The sequence below is a fragment of the Labeo rohita genome, chromosome 23, assembly GCF_022985175.1.
Source record: "Labeo rohita strain BAU-BD-2019 chromosome 23, IGBB_LRoh.1.0, whole genome shotgun sequence".
NCBI lineage: Eukaryota > Metazoa > Chordata > Actinopteri > Cypriniformes > Cyprinidae > Labeo > Labeo rohita.
Genome location: NC_066891.1, coordinates 6,687,995 through 6,708,149, shown reverse-complemented (window position 1 = coordinate 6,708,149; position 20,155 = coordinate 6,687,995). Strand labels below are relative to the sequence as shown.

At 31.0% G+C, this 20,155-nt stretch overlaps 1 protein-coding gene across 7 annotated transcripts in view; it reads left to right on the top strand.

Moving 5' to 3' along the window:
* plekhg5b (pleckstrin homology domain containing, family G (with RhoGef domain) member 5b) overlaps positions 1 to 20,155 on the top strand; it is an 84,871-nt gene that overhangs the window by 53,623 nt on the left and 11,093 nt on the right. For all 7 annotated transcript variants that reach the window (XM_051096452.1, XM_051096451.1, XM_051096450.1 and 4 more), the window contains 3 exons: positions 94 to 230; positions 2,054 to 2,220; positions 18,197 to 18,400. In XM_051096452.1, coding sequence (XP_050952409.1) covers positions 94 to 230; positions 2,054 to 2,220; positions 18,197 to 18,400 — 508 coding nt within the window. The remainder of the gene's footprint in view (positions 1 to 93; positions 231 to 2,053; positions 2,221 to 18,196; positions 18,401 to 20,155) is intronic.

Sequence of the window (20,155 nt, the reverse complement as noted above, 5' to 3'; positions counted from 1 at the left end):
GGTGTTTATTTGCATTTTAAATTTCCATAGCTCGAGCTGTGCTCAATTTCTCACTGTACTGTTTTGTTTTTTTGTTTTTGTTTTTTTTTTTAGAGAGGTGCTCGGACCCATTTTTGAGCGCAAAGGCATTGAGTTATCCCGAGTGGATCTGTTCCTGGACCAGTCGAATACTCCGCTCTCGCTCCACTTTGAGGCTTATCGTTTCGGAGGACATTACCTTAAAGTGAAAGGTAAGAGTCGTGTGGTTTAAAGTGTGACGCATCCTCTGCGGTGTATGACTTGTTCTCATCAGCATCGTTTCCAGCTAATCACACTGACAAGTTTTTATCGCTTCGATCTTGCTGTCAGCATTTCCACTGTTTTGATAGCCCTTTCTTTGTACACATTTGCAGCCTTATAGTTGAGAACATGCACCATCTCTGCATTACACAACACAGCAGTCATTGTGTCCAAAAAACCAGACAGTTTCCCGGGAAATGAGGTGTGACCAATTACACTTCATTATAGTTGTTATAGTTCTAAAGGAGCCTCACAGGGACATGCTGTTTCTTCAAATAGATCATCTCATTCACACGCTTTTCATGACTGTACAGCCATGTGCCTGTCTTTACAAATCCCCATCCCCACGTCTTTAATCAGATAACGCAAACAAACGCCGACACAGGCATCCCACAGGTGCTCGACGGCTGCTTGCGTAATGCACAGCCAGTGACGTGAGAGAGAACCGAGGGGTTAGCATTAAAATGATTGGGACATTAGCAGCCAGACTGAAGTGTTTCATTCATGCTGAAAATCTGCTTTGTTGAAGACCTTCTGTTACTTTTTAATCATACTAACAAAGGATTTGAGCATATTCAGTGCTAATGAATTATGAAGATATTCCTTACAAACAATAATCCACAGTATTGTAAGTATTTGGTTTTGTTTTAAATTTTATTTTTTTATTTTTTATATAAAATATAAAATATACTTTACAGTTCTGAATTGAAGTATTTGTTGTTGTTTTTTTGTTTTTTTTTTACAATGTATTTGTGTTTTGTTTCATTATTTTATTATGTTTTATGCTTTTAATTTAATTGTACTTTTTTACATATAATTTAACAAGAAATATTCAGTTTAAAAATAACATCAGCATAATGATGATGTTGGTAAAAATTACAATGGTAATAATCAATTAATTGAAATGTTGGAATATCATATTTAAAATATTGCTTTATAAATGCAAATGTAAAAAGTAATATAATCTAATAATTATAATATAATATAATATACATTTTTTGTTTTCAAGCTATATTTCATTAGAATTTGAAGTCATCCAATTTCTTTTATCTGATTTCTTTTCTTTTCTTTTCTTTTATTATTTTATTTTATTTTATTTTATCCATTTAATTTAATAGAAAATATTCAGTTTTAAAAAAGCATAAATATGATGACGCTGATAATAATTGCAAAGATAATAATCAATATTTAAAACTGTGTTTTATAAAAGCAAAAAGCCATGTGTACCACTATTTTTTACCACAATAAAAAATATAATATAATATAATATATATTTTATTATATTTATTTATATACATTTATATATATTTTATTTTATTTTACTTTACTTTATAGGAAATATTCAGTTAAAAAATAACAACAGCATAATAATAATGATGATGATGATGATAATTACTATAATAATCAATTAATTGAAATGTTGTCATATTTAAAACAGTGTTTTATATAAACGAAAAGCATTTGCAGTATTTAATTTATTACACCAAGTCCTTATAGTGTTTTCAGACATTATTTACTTTTATAAGACCTTTTTTTCACCCCTTCAAAAGTAAACAGACTCATTTTTTTTTTACCACTTTGAGACGTCTGTACATAAAAAATGTTGTTAGAGTGTTGTCTATTTCATAAACAAAATCCATGGTTTGTGAATAAGAACTTTATTTGTTCACCTGCACGACTTTGTCATATAATTCATATAGTATTGATTGAGTATTTGTAAGATGTTGTATGTTGAGCACGCCAGTGATTTATTACTCTGTGTGTTATTCTGCAGCTCGACCCGGTGATGAGCTGAAGGTGGAGCAGAGCGTGAAGGATCTGCGTTCTCTCAGTCTCCCCAACATGAAGCCGTCAGGAGGGGGCAGCGTCTACATCCTCACACCGGGCAGTGAGAAGCCAGAGCACGGGTCCCTGCCGCGACGGGAGAGCGTTGACATACTGGTCAGTGATGCTGCTGCTTCCTGTGTGTACAGCCACTCTAGTCTTTCAAAAGCCAGTTTGCATCATAAATTACGTTATGTTTTTAATTTAATCAGTTTTGGAAATATGGCCTAATGTGCTCATGGATCCCAAAGGGGCCATATTTTATATACAAGTACTTATTGTGTTAGTCAAGGTTTTTAGTCGTAGTTTGGTTTTACAAGACCATGTGTACCCCTTAGATTTTTTATTTTGTGTAATAAATCAGATTTAGAAACATGGCCTAATATGCTTATGGTTTGGATTTATTTATTTATTTTTACTTTTTTGCTGCATTTTTTTTAGAGTCCTTATAGTATTCCACCCTTTAGCTAGTGTGTTTAGTTTTAGTTTAGATAGTAATTTAGTTTTAGGCCTTTTTCTGCTCTATAGATAGTAGGAGATTTATTTTATTTTATTTTATTTTATTTTATTTTATTTATTATTAATTTTTAGACTATTTTCTGACAGATAGATAGTAGTAGGGTTTTTTTTCTTCATTTAATTTTATTTTTTGTCATATCTGTTTTAGAAATGTGCAAGTTATTTTATTTTTTAATTTTTTACACGATTTAATTTTTTGGCACTGAGTTCTTTTAGTGTTTTTAGTCATAGTTTAGTTTCACAAGAGAATTTTGTGCCCCATTTATTTTATTTTATTTTATTTTATTTTATTTTATTTTATTTTATTTTATTTTATTTTATTTTATTTTATTTTATTTTATTTTATTTTATTTTATTTTATTTTATTTTATTTTATTTATTATTAATTTTTAGACTATTTTCTGCCTGATAGATAGTAGTAGGGTTTTTCTCCATTTAATTTTATTTTTTTGTCATATCTGTTTTAGAAATGTGCAAGTTATTTTAATTTTAAATTTTTTACACAATTTAATTTTTTTGCACTGAGTTCTTTTAGTGTTTTTAGTCATAGTTTAGTTTCACAAGAGAATTTTGTGCCCCATAGATAGTTGAGAATTTTATTTTATTTTATTTTATTTTATTTTATTTTATTTTATTTTATTTTATTTTATTTTATTTTATTTTATTTTATTTATTTTTTTATTTTTTTGTTCCGATACATATAATGTGCTAATGTGCATAATTTAAATTACTTGTAACATTTTTGTCAGCATTTTATTTTTTACATCACATCCTTATAGTGTTTTCAGTCATTATTTAGTTTTATGAGACCGTTTTCCTCCCCTTCAAATGTAAACAGGCTCCTTTTTTTGCCACTATGAGACGTCTATAATTGGCTAATCTCTTTTCATATACAGTAAGCATGTTTACTGACCCTGTTGGCTCTAAATTCACACTTGCCTCTCTTTCTTCATTTCCAAATGCCTCAGTCTCACTTGAACTTCCTTTTAAGGTGCCAGCCTGGTGTAAATTATCTGAAACATAACACATGACCTCATACAGGAAGTTTACAGAGTGCATCCTCCGCCGCATGCAGCTTTCTGACCCTTTGACTGATGTTGGCGATTGTTTGGTTTTACTCTTTTCTGTAGAAATGACTAGTTACTCTTTCAACATCATTGGGTTGGATTTCCCCCGCTACGCTGTGATACTCAGTAAAGCTGGATTTATACAAAGACAAGCCTGAACGTACTCCTGTGTGCATGTACAAACATGGACAAACTGGAGTTGAGCGCAGACTGTAGGATTGAAGGCAAAGGCCTGTCGATGTACTGTACCTCGTGAGTTTTTACTGCGATTTGAGGTTGAATCGTCAGGCTTAGCAATAAAAACTTGAGAACAGAGCATTCAGGTCTAGGCTGTGTCATCCCATCAGGCTTTGCTTGGCGCTGTATGGATGTAGGTTACGTAACGGCATAAAACAAGCTGTTACTCGTGTTGGATGAGTGTTGCACAGGTATTACGCGTCAGGTTCGGGTTTGTTTTTCTAGCTCTTTGGTAAGACTGGCCTTTTGGGAAAAACCGCAGAGAATCTTACTCATTAAACCTGGGATTCGCTTTGAATAAAAACGTCTGCTAAATATAAATGTAAATGGGTTAGATTTATGTGATAAAAGGTTTGTTTGCAACCTAAAAAGGAAAAGTCTCTGCTTTTTTTTTTGAGAGGTTTTGAAGTAATTACAGTTTTGCCTTTGAATAGAGAAGAAGAGCTGTATGCCAAATTATGCAGCTTGTTTAGAAAATGTGTGCTGTTATTCTTCAAAGGAGTTGTTTTTTTTCATCAATTTTAATACAAAAAATGGCCGTTATTTCTGTTTCTGCTTTCACAGACGTTGTCTTTGGTGTGGTTTAAGGCTAGTGGTTTTGCATTCACACATTTTTTTGATAATAGCCAGCATTAGTTTGCATCATGGTATCGACTTACAAATTTTTAGGTTCCACCACCCCCGTTTTCCAGCTGGGCATTCCTTATCACTCCGTTATGCAATTCCCATTGTAGTTTTTCATTATATGCAAATAGCACAGTGTAGTGTTGACTTTTATCAAAATTAATTATTTTTAAGCACCTTCAGGGGCATCTAATTTTTATTTAAATTTTTTTTTTTAATCATTAAGTTTGACTGGGCCAAGAACCTTTTTGAAGCTGAGAGAAAACAAACCTGGTAGATTTCAAAAATAAGTTATGTGATTTTAAAATTAAATAAATTAATTAAATGGCTATCAAGATTATGAAAAAATGGTTATTAATAATAATTTGATTGTTTCAGAAAAATTTGCTCATGACTGAACTGAAATCTTTTTAAATAAATTAATAATAATCAGAAAAATGATCATTGAAAAGATCAATGTTTATTAATGTATATTTTTATTAATAATAATAATAATAATAATAATAATTATTATTATTATTATTATTATTATTATTGAATAGTTAAATACATTATTAAATAATTATTTATATTTTATATTTAAAACATTAATATTGTGAAATATTGTTACAATTTAAGATAACTGGTTTTTATAATTTTTACAAAAATGTATTACACCTTGATGGCTATTTAATTTTTTTTTTAAATCATTAAATTTGACTGAGTCGAAGAACCTTTTTAAAGCTGATAGATTTCAAACCTGGTAGATTTCAAAAGTAATTTATGTGATTCATAAAATTAATTAAATGGTCGTCAAGATAAAAAAAAAAAGTTTTAAATACATAAGTAATAATAATAATAAAAATAATTATGATTATTATTCAAAACAATTAGTTCTTGAACTGATTTTTTTTAAATAATAGTAATAATAATAATAATAATTATAATTATTATTATTATTATTATTATTATTGTTTATATTTATATATTTTATGTATATTTATGTAAAATTTAAATTTAAGATAACTGGGTTTAATAACTTTTACCAAAGTGCATTAATATCCTTGATGGTCATTTATGTAATTTTAATAATAAGGATAAATAATAATTATTTGATTATTATTTGAAAAAAAAAAAAAAAAAACTCCTGACAGAGAACTAAAAATGTTTTGCTTAATAAACTAATAATAATAATAATAATAATAATAGTAATAATAATAGTAAACATTTTGTTCATTCATTTATTTATTTATTCGTTCTATCAGAATTGCACTACAAAAAAAAAAACAACAACAAGAAAAACAAACAGTATTTATATTTACAAAACCATTCAAGTTTGGAGTTGGTAAATTTTTTTAAAATTTATATAGACATGTAAGTTAACTGATTTCTGTTTGACTGTAAAATGTAATTTATTTATTTGATGGCAAATCAGCATCATTTCTTATTATCAATGTTGAAAACAGCTGTACTGCTTAATATTTATGTGTGATAATCAGGATTATTTAATGAATTAGAAAGTTAAAAGAAAAACAAAAAGTCCTGTCTCTTTTGAGTTTAATGTGTCCTTGCAGAATAAAAGTTTATTTAAACTAAAAATATGGAGGAAATTTTATTATATACAACAGAGACAGTGCATTAGAGATATATTTATATATATATCTTAAATATCCTCTGTATTTTTAGATTATTATCCTTTGGAACCTGCCCTTGTCTTGTCTCTGTTTGTATCGCATGTCAAGATTGTCCCCCGACCTCCTCGTGTCCCGCTGATGGAATTCTCAAGTCATCTGCCAACTATTCGGCTGGAATTTTTATGAGAGCTGCTCGGTTTTGTCTGCGAGCGCGTTTGACCCATATGTGGTAACTCACCCACTGTGTCTTGCCCCCTCACCAAAGCCTGACCTTTAGAAAGGAGCCCATCACCCCTCGGATTATTGGTGCGACGGTGACACCAGGACTCCTCTTTGAGGTTTGATTGGCCAGATCCGCCCCGGTGGGGGGAGTGACCTTTGAAGCGCGAGCGTTTGATGTAGCGCCGTGACTTTTACGCTCCCAGGAGCTGAAAGACAACTGTCTCACGAAAGCAGGTTTTCAGGTGAAAGTCATGTTTTTGCCCTTGCAACTTTGATTTGGACTTTTTTTGACATGAACTTGCCTAAATATGACGGCCCTCTAGTGGTTATGTGTGTACATATGCTTTTTCTGCACCATTCATGCTCAGTTTTTAAGTACAGCCTGTTGCATAAGATTCATCTTTCACCTCAGAGACCTCGACTTCGGGCCTCTCCGCTTCACCTTTAACCTGCGGCTCTGTTGCATTAGTCAAATAACATTAGATTGATAATGCTAGCTGGCATGTGGGCTGCACCGTTCCCTGACGCACAGTACAGCAATCTCACCTGTCTAATGAGCTGAGAGGTGTATTACACAACCTACAGGTGATCAGATCAGAAATCCCCATGCGCAGTGGCATAGAGAAATGTGTCATCATGTTGGATTTGTTGAATCTTAGTCATGATGCATATACCAAACACTTCTGGCTACTAACTATATATCTATAATGTCTCAATGGCATTGCATTATATGACAAATCAAGTGGCGTCTGTATACAAATGCTTCAGGATTTTTTTTTTCTAACATCACTTTTCTGTTTTTGCTCAGTGACTTTTAGCCAACTTTTTGTTGTTGTTGTTGTTGTTGTTATATTTTGCGATTTAAGCATTTAACTTTTTACAAACATATTTTTATATGAAATATGTAGTTTGCTTGGTCTTTCTTGAAAATAATTGTCACTTTTTCCAGCAACTAGTAATTTTCCAACTTCTATATATGCATATAATACTACTACTACTACTACTACTACTACTGATAATGAAAAAAAAATCATAATAAATTGTAACAATATATGATAATATAATTTAATATAATATAAATGAATAATAATTTAATAGAAATTAATAATATAAAAAAATTGTAAAAAAATGCAATGACATTCATGTTTTTTCCAGCAACTAGAAATTTTCCAGCTTCTAGATATGCGTATATAATACTACAATAACTGTTACTACTGCTAGTACAATTAATAATGATAATAATAAATTGTAATAATATATATATATATATATATATATATATATATATATATATACATATATAATAATATAAATTAAAATGATATAAATAATTAATATAAATAATATTATATAATTTTTATAATATAATATAATATAATATATAAATTATAAAATTGCGATACTACTGCTACTACTACTACTACAAATAAATTATTATAATAAATTGTAATAATAAATATATAAATGAATGTAATTTAAATTATTAATAAAATGATACAAATTTTAAAAACACGACATTCATAATTTTTCCTGCAAATAGAAATTTTCCGGCTTCTATATATATGTATATATATATGTATGTATATATATATATATATATATATATATATATATATATATATGTATATGTATATGTATATGTATATATATATATATATATATATGTATATATAATATATATATATATATATATGCATATATAATACTACTACTACTACTACTACTACTACTAAATTATTATAATAATTTGTAATAATAAATATATATAATAATATAAATTAATAATAATGTAAAATAAATGAATGATATAACTTATAAAAATGCAATGACATTCATGCTTTTTCCAGAAATGTTCCAGTTTCTATATATGCATATGTAATACTACAACAACAACTACTACTATTAATAATAATAATTAATAATAATATAATATAAATTATAAAATCACAACACTACTATGAGTAGTACTACTGCTAATACATTTTAATAATGAATTATAATAACAAATATGTATATAATATAAATTAATGTAATATAAATTATTAATAATACAATGAAACAAATGTTAAAAATACAATGACATTCATAATTTTTCCTGCAACTAGAAATTTTCCAGCTGCTATATATGTATATATAATCCAGCAACTACTATTACTACTGCTACTACTAAATTATTATAATAAATTGTAAATGTATAATTATTATAAAATAGAATTAAATTATTAATAATGGAAGTTATAACAAACGCAATGACATTCATACTTTTTCAAGCAACTAGATATTTTCCATTTTCTATATATGCATATATAGTACTACAACTACTATTTCTACTTCTACTACTAAATTATAAGAAATTGTAATAATATATATAATAATATAAATTATAATATTAAATTATTAGTAGTAGTGCTAATGAAAAAATACAGCAAAAATTTTCTTGATGACTTTTCTTGAAATTTCGATTTGACTGTAACTAATTTTTTTGACAACAGCTTGCATCTGTTTTTTTTGTTTGTTTTTTTTTTATAAAGTTATCCGTATCTGATATCTGCATTTATGCAATACATGTGGTAAAACAACCCAAAGCAGATGTACTGACCCAAATAAAAGCTAAAAAAGGAAGTAAAAATGGTGCAATTTACAATGAACACAGATGCACATATCTGATTCACATTTTTTTAGATTTATTTCCATGTATGTATCAGTCCTGTAAACATTGCAATCCATGTGCTTTTTTGTTTGTTGATCAAATCTGGTCTGTGCATGTTGGAGGAAAAAATTAGAATTGGGTCACTAAAAACCAAGTAATGCAAGTAAATGCGGCCTAATGAGATACATATTGCTTTTTTTTTTTTTTTTGCGTTGTAACATGCATATTGTGTTATTTTCATCCGCTTACAAAAGAATCAATAGCTATACAGAAGCTAGTATTTCAAACTGGTGTGATTAATGTAAATATTTGGTCTTGGAGAAACAATTATCTTCAGAGACCACAGAGTTTTGTCTACAAACTGGCATCAAAAGCTGCCAGAGGAGTGTTAAATAAGGAAATGGTGCATTTGATCAAATGTAACTCGGTCAATGGAATATCAAAGGTGTGGATAAACTGCACAGCATCTGTCGGCTGTGACTGACTGCAGGAAATGAGCCTTTTCCTGTTACTATTTGACCTCTCTGATAAGAGACTGGTTCAAAAGTGTATTAATATCACAGCGTAGAGGTTCGTGTCGGAGCAGACAGATTTAATCTCCATCGGTTTCCCTCTTTAAATGAAAGGATCAAGTTGTTGAGTATGTTATTTTTAATGTGTGTCATAACTCTTGAAAGCTTTCTGCAAGCTTTTAAGCACATATGGCAGATCTCTGTTTCTCAAACTCTCTCGTTAAGCAAGAGACCAATGCAAACAGTAGTAATCGTTTATTTACCTGAGATATCAACAGAGAGCTCCTCTGTTAAGAGCTCTTGATGCAGCAAACCCCCGCATGTGATTGATGCTCTTGTGAAGTTAACACAATTACCATGCAATTAGTTTCTGACCATTAACACCCAGTGTTCGAAGACAATAGAACAAAATGTGACTTTGAGTCTTATCTTCATGGGAAACTAGTGGGGCGAATCTAAAATGTTGTAAGATTTCTTAGCATTCATTGTGTGGAAAGCAAACTCAGGGTCTCGCATAAATCACCATAAAATGGAAAATTAGTAGTATTTGTCATGTAAAATAAAACATTTACTGTACCCGATTTAATGTCTATCAACACTGCTTTTCTAATTTTTTTTTTTTTTTTTTTATGCAAATCAACATTTTCTAGCACAAATTATTAGGTGTGAAAGTCGCTGGAGTCGCAAGAAGCAGCCAATTTCAGGACCATTTTGTGACAGTTGGGTTAATTTTGCCTCACATTTGCTAATTTGGCTCTTTTTAATTGTTTTTAAATAAGCATAACTGTTGTATGATCAGGAAATACCACCGCAATGTGTAATTGTATTATAGTGAAAACCATATTTAAATTTTTCTCCATTTATTTGTTAGATCTTTTTACATTACAGTGATTATGAGTTGTTTTTTTGCATTATAATAATGTTTAATAATGCTTCACTGCATGAAATTGTTTGGTTTATATATGGTTTATTTTCCTTTTTTCCTTTTATATTTTTTTATTTCTTTTGATTTTGTGACCTATAATTATATATATATATATATATATATATATATATATATATATATATATATAAACCAAACTTATTTATTTATTGTATTACAGCACTGAGGAAAATGCTTAATTGTCATGAAATTGTCACAAATTAATATAATAAAATGATAGCAAAATAAAAATGTTTATTTGATTTGGAGTGAAATGTGATCTATAATCGTCCTACAGTTTTAAGCATATTTTAGGAGAATTTTAAGTTAAAAGTCTGTATCTAGACAAATTATTTTTTATTTTGAATGTCTTTAACCAACAAGCAGTACTATGATGTGTAAACACATCACAATTAAAATAATATTTTTTTCTATTATAATGATCTTTTTATTATTTTATGTGTTTATTTATTTATATTTTATTTTTAATTTAATTTAATTTAATTTATTTTTTTATTTATTTATTTTTTTGCATTACAGCAATGAGAAAAATGCTCCTACATTTTTGTTATATTTTATTATTATTTATGGCAATTTCAAGACAGTTAAACACATTTCTGTCCAGTCAAATTCCTTTAATTTAATTTAATTTATTTATTTTTTTATCATTTAGAAAGTTGTGTAACAATTAAATTTTTTTTTTTTGCATTATAGCAATGAGGAAAATGCCTCTACATTTTATTATTTATATTTTTTCTATTATAATGATTTTGTTTTTGTATTTTTTATTAATTTCTTTTCTTTCTTTCTTTCTTTCTTTCTTTCTTTACATTTTTATTATATTTTATTATTATTTTGGACAATTTCAAGACAGTAAAACACATTTGTGTCCAGGCAATTTTATTTTATTTTGTTTTATTTATTTATTTTTTAATCATTTATAAAGTTGTACAACAAACAAATATTACCATGATGGAAATGCTTCACAACTGAAATCTTTGTTTAATTACAGGAATAAGAGTGAGTTTTTTTTTTTTTTTTTTTTTTTTTTATAGTAATTAGAAAATGCTTAATAGTGATGAAAATGCGAAATGGTGAAATTTCCATCGAAACAAATGTAATTCCTTGTTTGTTTTCTTTGATTTTGTTGTACAACATGACCTATATTCACTCACCTACTTGCCTGATACTTCCATACTGTAAGAAAGCGATCTTGCATGTGTCTATTGTGGGAGGGATCAGCATCCAACGTGTGATTGTTGTGTGCTGTGATGTGGAAACTGACTTTGGAGAAGATGGGAGGAGTAGATTGATGAAGTCACAAAGCAAAAAGCTTAAAAACTACTCAATATCATTCAGAACCTGAGCACATGTGAGGATTTCTAGCTTGTGTCTTCATTTTTGCCTCTTCTCTGAATGTTGACTGCTGAGGCATAGAGTAGGACGTGCACTTTAGTGCTTGACTGAAGTCAGAGAAGGTATTCAGCCTGAATCATGGTACGTTTTGGACGTCTGTCCTCATGGCACAGTTGGGATCTGCTCCACATGGATCCTGAGAGTCTGTCTGGTGAAGCGTCTCTTAAGAGTCCATCGCCAGTGAAGTGTCAGGTAAAATTCCCAACAGTTTCATATTGATTGCACACTGTATTTGTCAATGAGCAAATGTTTTTATTGAGTGGGAAGGTGTTGCATGTCCATGTGTAATGGAAGCTGAATGTGCACGTAATGGAAAGCCATTAGCATCATTCCGCTAACTGATGACACAAGTTTAGGCCGCTGTGTTAGACAGACACGGTTATCTCGTCAGACGATAAGGTTGTATCGTGGTTTTGATCACTGATTAATCGTCTGTCCTTAAGCTTCAATGGCTCTTTGTTCTGCCTCTGCTTTGACTAATTGAAGTGGTTGACATTGTGGGTGTCGTTGGCCTTGAGACTAGTCCTGTGTTGACACTCAGAATGGTATTTGTCTAACATGTTTTTGTAGGTTAAGTGTTGGTCACTTAGCTGTTGTTCCACTTCCCTTTGTTTCATCATTATTCCAAGCTAGATCAAAAGCTGTTCTTATCTTCACGCTGGTTTGTTGTGTTTTTGAGCTGAACTATGTTGTCTAGAGAAGGTTTAATTAAAAAAAAAAAAAAAGTTACATGCATCAGTTCCCAATTCTTCAGTTCCCTGTTGGTGACAGGAATCAGGAACTCTAACTGGACGGTTTAGGAGTATGTTGTGGGAAGTGGTAATATTGATTTGAGTGCTGGTAAACTTAACCAGTGGGGAAGTGTCTACTTAAACACATCATATGACTGCTAAACACTTAACATGACGTAGGAATTATAAAAGTTTATTCATTGTACATCTGTGGGTAAACATCTGTGCATCCACCGAGAAAATTTGATTTTATTTATTTTTATTTACTTTTTTAAATTACTTTTTTTTTTACAGCATTTAATTTTTTTTAACACCATGTCCTTTTAGCGTTTTTAGTCATAGTTTAGTTTCACAAGATTATTTTCCACCCTATAGATAGTATTTATTTTATTGTATTTTATTTTATTTTATTTTATTTCTGTGCACCCACTGAGGGAAATAAATGCTATTTTTAAAATATCTGTGCATCCATCAAGGAAATTTTATTTTATTTTATTTTTTTTATTTATTTTTTTATTTTATTACTTATTTTATTACTTTATTTTATTTATTTATTACAGCATTTAATGTATTTTTTTTACACCAAGTCCTTTTAGTGTTTTTAGTCATTGTTTAGTTTCACAAGACCATTTTCCACCCTATAGATAGTATTTTTTTTAATTTAATTTAATTTAATTTAATTTATTATTTTATTTTATTTTATTATTTCTGAGCACCCACTGAGGGAAATAAATATGTTATTTTTAAAATATCTGTGCATCCACCAAGGAAATTTTATTTTATTTTATTAATAACTTTTTACATTTTTTTTTTTACAGCATTTAATTTTTTTATGTCCTTTTAGTGTTTTTAGTAATAGTTTACAAGACCATTTTCCGCCCTATTTTTTATTTTATTTTATTTTATTTCTGCGCACTCGCTGGGAAAAATTTTTTTTACAATAAAATAAACTATATATATATATATATATAGTTGACATTTTTAAGAAATTTATTTGTAATTTTTAAAATATTTTCGATCCTTTTTAAAAATATTGCCTAAAGTCATAAGGAACATACTGCGCAATTCAAATATTGAAGATTTCTTTAGTCAACATTTTTATAAAATGACTGGAATGCCTGTTTTCTGGTCTTTAATTCATTAAAAACCAGTCACGCCCTACATTTTGTCTCTCTGAATATCACTCTAGGCATTACATTAATAAAGTAAATGAATTGTGAGCAGCTTATGTTGACTCTAAGGATTTGTAGAACATTATATCTATTATCATTGTAGAGTTATTACATATTACATATATTATTATGTATAATTTCAGTGTACATCAGGTCACGCATACATGCCCTCTAATGAGTTATTAATGTGCCAAACCTGCAAGTCCAGGGCTGGGACTCATTTTTTAAAACAGCTGTAATTAGGAGTATCATCTGTTCAGTAATTAAATATGATGAACCTGTTTATTTTATTTAAAACTAGTGCTCACACATCATTAGGTTGCCCATGGCTTGTTTAGATTCATAACAACAATGCAGAAATTCAAGACTTGTTGTAACACATACTACAGTCTGGGATTTCCCCAAGTTTCATATTGTGGAGATCATTTTCCTGTTACAGTAAGTAAGAACGGGATGCTTGGAAATCATTCAAAACTCAGGAATGCCATGCTACTGTCACTTTCGGTTCAGCATAAATCCAGAGGATCATCAGAACATCTCTAACGATGATAGACTGAATCATTACATGAATTACATGAATAAACTCAGTAATGTAAAACATGATTTTAAGATGGTAAAAGTCTTAAATGTACTTTTCTTAATGTGTAATTATTTTTATGTAAAGAAGGACCGAAGTAAACTTACTTTAGAGGACTTTTAAATCAAAACATCACAGTTGGCTTTCTTTTGAAGTACCAGGATGTGATCCTGGGACCCTGCAAGCTCTCATATTCTCTCCTCCCTCTTCACATGTGACCCTCTGTCTTCAAGCAGCCACACCTCTCTTTCCTGTCCCGCACAATGGGACAGGATCCTCCTAGTTGCCATGACGTTTGGGCTGTCCTATTCAGTAATGCAGGCAGACAGGCTCAGTCGAGCAGCTTCACCTCTCATTGCAGGTTGAGAAGCACTGGGGAAACTAAAAAGGACCTAGTAGGGAGCCCTGATGCACCTCGTATTTCTAGCAGGGGCGCTGAATTCAAATTAGTGATTTATAATTTTACACTTTCCGTTTTGAACTCTCTTAAGACCCATCCAGGAGTTGCAGGGTCTAGTACTCGTGTATCTGTTTGTTTTTGTGAGCGATTGGAGAGATTGAGTGATCGTAGCAGCTGGCTCTAGCATGAGTCAGGCTCTGTGAACCCGGCTGAGAGATTACCATGGTCTACCTTTCATTTGACATGCCGCTCGCTTCCATGGTGAGTAGATCAGATGCTTTGGGAACCCTGTTCCGCTTCATAAATTCGCTGGTCGTTCAGTGTCTGCAGAGAATGAGAATCGTGGTGTACAGTTGATGCTAAAGTGGGTGTCATTGCGTGAGCAAATGGCTTTTTTTTTTTAGCTTTTAAAGAAATTGTTTTATTGGTGTTGTGTAAAGATGTTTGGAGTTCAAAAGTTGAATTAAGTGGGGGAAACAATATTGATTTACCGATCCATGTAAATTATAGATGTGTGGCTTTCTTTGATGTGGCATTTGTGCTACCCATTGATGTTTATACGGTACTTTCTTTGTTGCTTGTGCATTTTTCATAATATAACCCAATCATTAAATCATAAAATGGACAGTTTTTTGTTTTATGGCAGTAACTTTTAACACTGTGCTGAAAGTCCATTTTTGTCTTAAATTTTCGTCCCCAGTTCTTGTAGTGTAGTTCCAACCAGCAGTTAGACGTCCGTTGTCCATCCTTCTCAAAGTAGGGACATTTCCTGACATCTGCGTCCTCATCCTTTCACCCCAGATTCCGCAGAAATCCCCTCATCAAAGCTCATCGTCTGCCCCTCTGTTCTAAATTTAGCAAGGGGGACATAGTGGCCGATCCGCCGTTCTTTTATGCCCTCCATTGCATGGATGTTCTTGATTTGCCCTGCCAACAGAGAAAAGATTTTGAAGGAATCTTAATTGAATTATAAATAGCCCGCCTACATGCTGAGGGTGTTACAGTATATGGCTTGGTAGTCAGTTTAGTTGTTTGTGAAGCTCAGCAGTGATTTAAAAATACAGAAATATAATATTGTGAAATATTATTGCTATTTAAAAAAACAATTTTCTATTTTAAGATATTTTAAAATATAATATATTTCTGTGATGCAAAGCTGAATTTTTAGCATCATTACTCCAGTCTTCAGTATCACATGATCTTTCAGAAATCATTCTAATATGCTGATTTATTATCAATGTTGGAAACAGTTGTGCTTCTTAATATATTTTTTTAGAAGCTGTGATATTTCTTCAGGATTCTTTGATTAATAAAGCATTAAAAAGAACAGCATTTATTTAAAATAGAAATCTTTTGTAACTATACACTGTCGTTCAAAATTTGGGATCAGTAATTTTTGAGAGTAAAGACTTACATTGTTAGAAAAGATTTCTATTTTGAGTAAATGCTATACTTTTTAACTTTTTATTCATCAAAGAATCCTAAAAAAAAGTATTAAAGGTTGCAAAAAAATATTAAGCAGCACAACTGTTTCCAACATGGATAATAAATCGGCATATTAGAATGACTGCTGAAGGATCGTGTGACGCTGAAGACTGGAGTAATGATGCTGAAAATTCAGCTTTGCATCACAGAAATAAATTGTATTTTAAAGTGTATTCATATAGAAAACCAGTATTTTAAATTCCAATAATATTACATTTTGTTCTGTATTTTTAATCAAACAAATCGAACTTTGATGAGCATAAGAAAAAAAAAAGTATACATTTTTCACAGTATTCTTGTTTTATTGTACTTTTACTGCAGCCCTGTTAAGCATAAGTGACTTATATCAAACATGTTTTGAAAATTCTTTACATATAGTAAAATACACTTTTTTTTAGAAATGCATTGAATTGCAGTCTCTGAAGTGTTCAAATCAAATTCCTTTGCTATTGTAGCAGGTATCAACTTCACTTGTGTTTGTTTAGGGAATTCCATTGTTTTGTCTTCAGACCTTTCCTGTTTTTTTGTGCATTCCCCAAAAATGTCGTAGCCGTCTGTGGAATTTTCAAGAGTTGTTAGTGGGTAACGGCACTCAGGGCAGTGGAATTCCCTGCGTCCTGGCAAAGGGTCAACAAGCTTGTCTGCCTCCCGCTCAGCAAGATTACTACTTCCTTAGATACTAAACAGCTGTTTGTTTGTTTAACTCAGAGCAGCTCGTAAGAGGGAGTGCGTCTAAATAGAAAGATGTTGCAATGCTTTCTAGCAGAACAATTGCATAGGAAACAATAGCAGTCTTGAGCTATCTGAGCAGGGTTGCTGACCTTCTAGACTTTGGTATGATGTAAAGAGGAAATTCAGCAGGATCTTATTGTATGGAAAAATCAATATGAATCATACTGCATTTACTCTTTCTGTTAATGTCATCTCTAAGAGGCGGTAATATTTCCATGTCTGTCTGTCTATCTATCTATCTATGCATGTGTGCATAATTTAGCAGTTTAATCATATTTATATTTAAATAGTAAAAAAAACAAAAAACAAATAGTTTTAATATGAAAAATCTTAACCGAAAATATGTTCACTGTAAAAAAAAAAAAAAAAAAATTTGATGAGTCAACTTAAAATAATTTGTTACCTGGCTGCCTTTTTAAGTTCATTCAACTCAAAATTTAGTCAACTTGAAATGTCAACTTAGATATTTTAGTTGATTCAACTTCAGTGAGGCAGCGTTTAAGTTTAACAAACCAACTTTTTTGTTAAGTGAACTCAAATATCTAAGTTGTCACTTAGTTCAACTTAACATTTCAAGTTGACTAAACTTATCTGAGTTGACTGATCTTAAACTTTTAAGGCAGCAGGGTAACAAATTATTTTAAGTGGACTCAACAAATTGTTTTTTGTTTCTTACGGTGTACATACATTTTTATGTATTTATTTAGTTTTACATTTAAATAAATATATTTATGTATTTATATGATATAAATAAACATATAAATAGTTTAAACATTTAATCAAAAAATACATATACATTTTATATATATTTATGTAATTAATTCAGTAGTTTCTAATTTAAATGTATAAAAAAATATATTATAAAATAAATGTATAAAAATATATACTGTGATTATAAATGTGTGCCAACCCTTATTTCCCGTTTATTTTATTTTATGCTTGTGGTTTGTTATTGTCACATGAATGCGGGTACATTCACTTTATTTGCTTTCACCCCCACCTGTCTCTCTCAATCTTTTTGTAAATCTCTTGTTTACCTCTCTCACACCCCCCATTCTCTAGTGTAGTGTTACTGATAACGGCCTCTCTCGTATCTCTCGGCCTGTTGTCCTTGACATACTTGTTGATACCCTTCTCACAAACCGCTATCTTTTTCCATTTGTAAACTTTGTGATTCCCAGCTTAACGATCCTCCATCTCTTCCTCCCTCACAGGGTCAGGCCCGTCGGCGAAAGAACATGACGGAATTTCTGGGCGATGCCAACATCCCATCCCCAGACACTCTGGCCATGCTAGGTGGGTCTTTACCAAGCGTGGCTCCAGGGGGTTCACTGCCCGGTGTAGCCGCCGGACCAGATAACTGGAAGAACCGCGCCACCAATCGGATCAGCGTGTTCTTCGGTGCTGGATCTGGAAAGGTAAACCTTATCCCACTCATCTCGAAAACCTCAGGAAGTTCAAGGAAAGCAGGAAATGTCGATTTCCAGTAAAAAGATATCATGTAAACATGATTCAAAGAAACCGAAACTCAAACTTGAGACTGAAGAAATGTCTTTGTTTATAGTAGGTTGCACCATAATCTTTCAAATAAACCTGGAATTATATATGTCGGGTTATATCCATCTATTCTAGATGTAGATGAGTTTGTTTCTTCATCAGAATACATTTGGAGAAATTTAGCATTACATCATTTGCTCACCAATGGATCTAAATGGGTGCCGTTAGAATGAGAGTCCAAACAGCTGATAAAAACACCACAACAATCCACAAGTAATCCACACAACTCCAGTCCATCAGTTAACGTCTTGTGAAGCGAAAAGCTGCATGTTTAAAAGAAACAAATCCATCAAGATGTTTTTAACTTCAAATTGTGGCTTCTAGCTAAAGTACAAGTCTTCTGTCCATAGTATTGCTTTCTCCAGTGAAAAAGTGTTTTTGTCTGAATCAGGAGAGAAATATGCAAAGATCAAGCACCACTTATAAACAAAAAAAGCTGTCTAAAGTAGCTATAAACAAATATGTTGATGGATTTTGATATAAGAGGACAACAGAAGATGGGCTTTTCCACTGGAGGAAGCATTATTATGGATTACGAACTCATATTTTGGAAATGCCTTAATGATTCATTTGTTTCTTGCAAGCATTCAGCATTCATTTCACAAGACGTTCATTGATGGACTGGAGTGGTGTGGATTACTTGTGAATTATTGTGATGTTTTTATCAGCTGTTTGGACTCTCAATCTGACGGCACCCATTCACTGCAGAGGATCCATTGGTGAACAAGTGATTTAATGCTAAATTTCTCCAAATCTGTTCTGAGAAACAAACTCATCTACGTCTTGGATGACCCAAGCAGGAAGTGTTGGTGCAATTTCCAGTCAAAAATCTCATGTAAACATGATTCAAAGATAACAAAAGTCGGAGACTGATGAAATATCTATGTTTATAGTAGGTTGCACCATAATTTTGTTTTGAACAAACCTGAAATTGTATATTACGGTTTGTGAAAATGTTCTCATCCTCAGGCCATGCAAGATGTAGATGAGTCTGTTTGTTCATCAGAACAGATTTGGAGAAATTTAGCATTACATCATTGCTCACCAATTTATCTGAATGGGTGCTGTCAGAATGAGAGTCAATGAATGAGATAAGCAATCCACAACACTCCAGTCCATTAACTTACAAAGTGAAAAGCTTCATGTTTAAAAGTAACAAATCCATCAAGATGTTTTTAATTTCAAATTGTGGCTTCCAGCTGAAAAAGTCCTCTGTCCATAGTATTGCTTTCTCCAGTGAAAGTGTTTTGTCTGAATCAAGAGAGAAATATGCACAGATGAAGCACTATTTATAAACAGAAAAACAGTCTAAAGTAGCTAGAAACAAATATGTTGGTGGATTTTGATGTGAGAGGACAACAGAAGGTGAGCTTTTCACTGGAGAAAGCGTTATTATGAATTACAGACTCATATTTTGGCTGGAAGTGGCGATTTAAAGTTAAAATGCCTTGATAGATTTGTTTCTTACAAACAGGCATGTTTTGGCTTTACAAAACATTAATTGATGTGAATTACTTGTGGATGATTGTGATGTTTTGTCTGCTGTTTAAATTCATTCTGACGGCACCCATTCACTACAGAGGATCCATTGGTGAACAAGTCATGTCATGCTATAT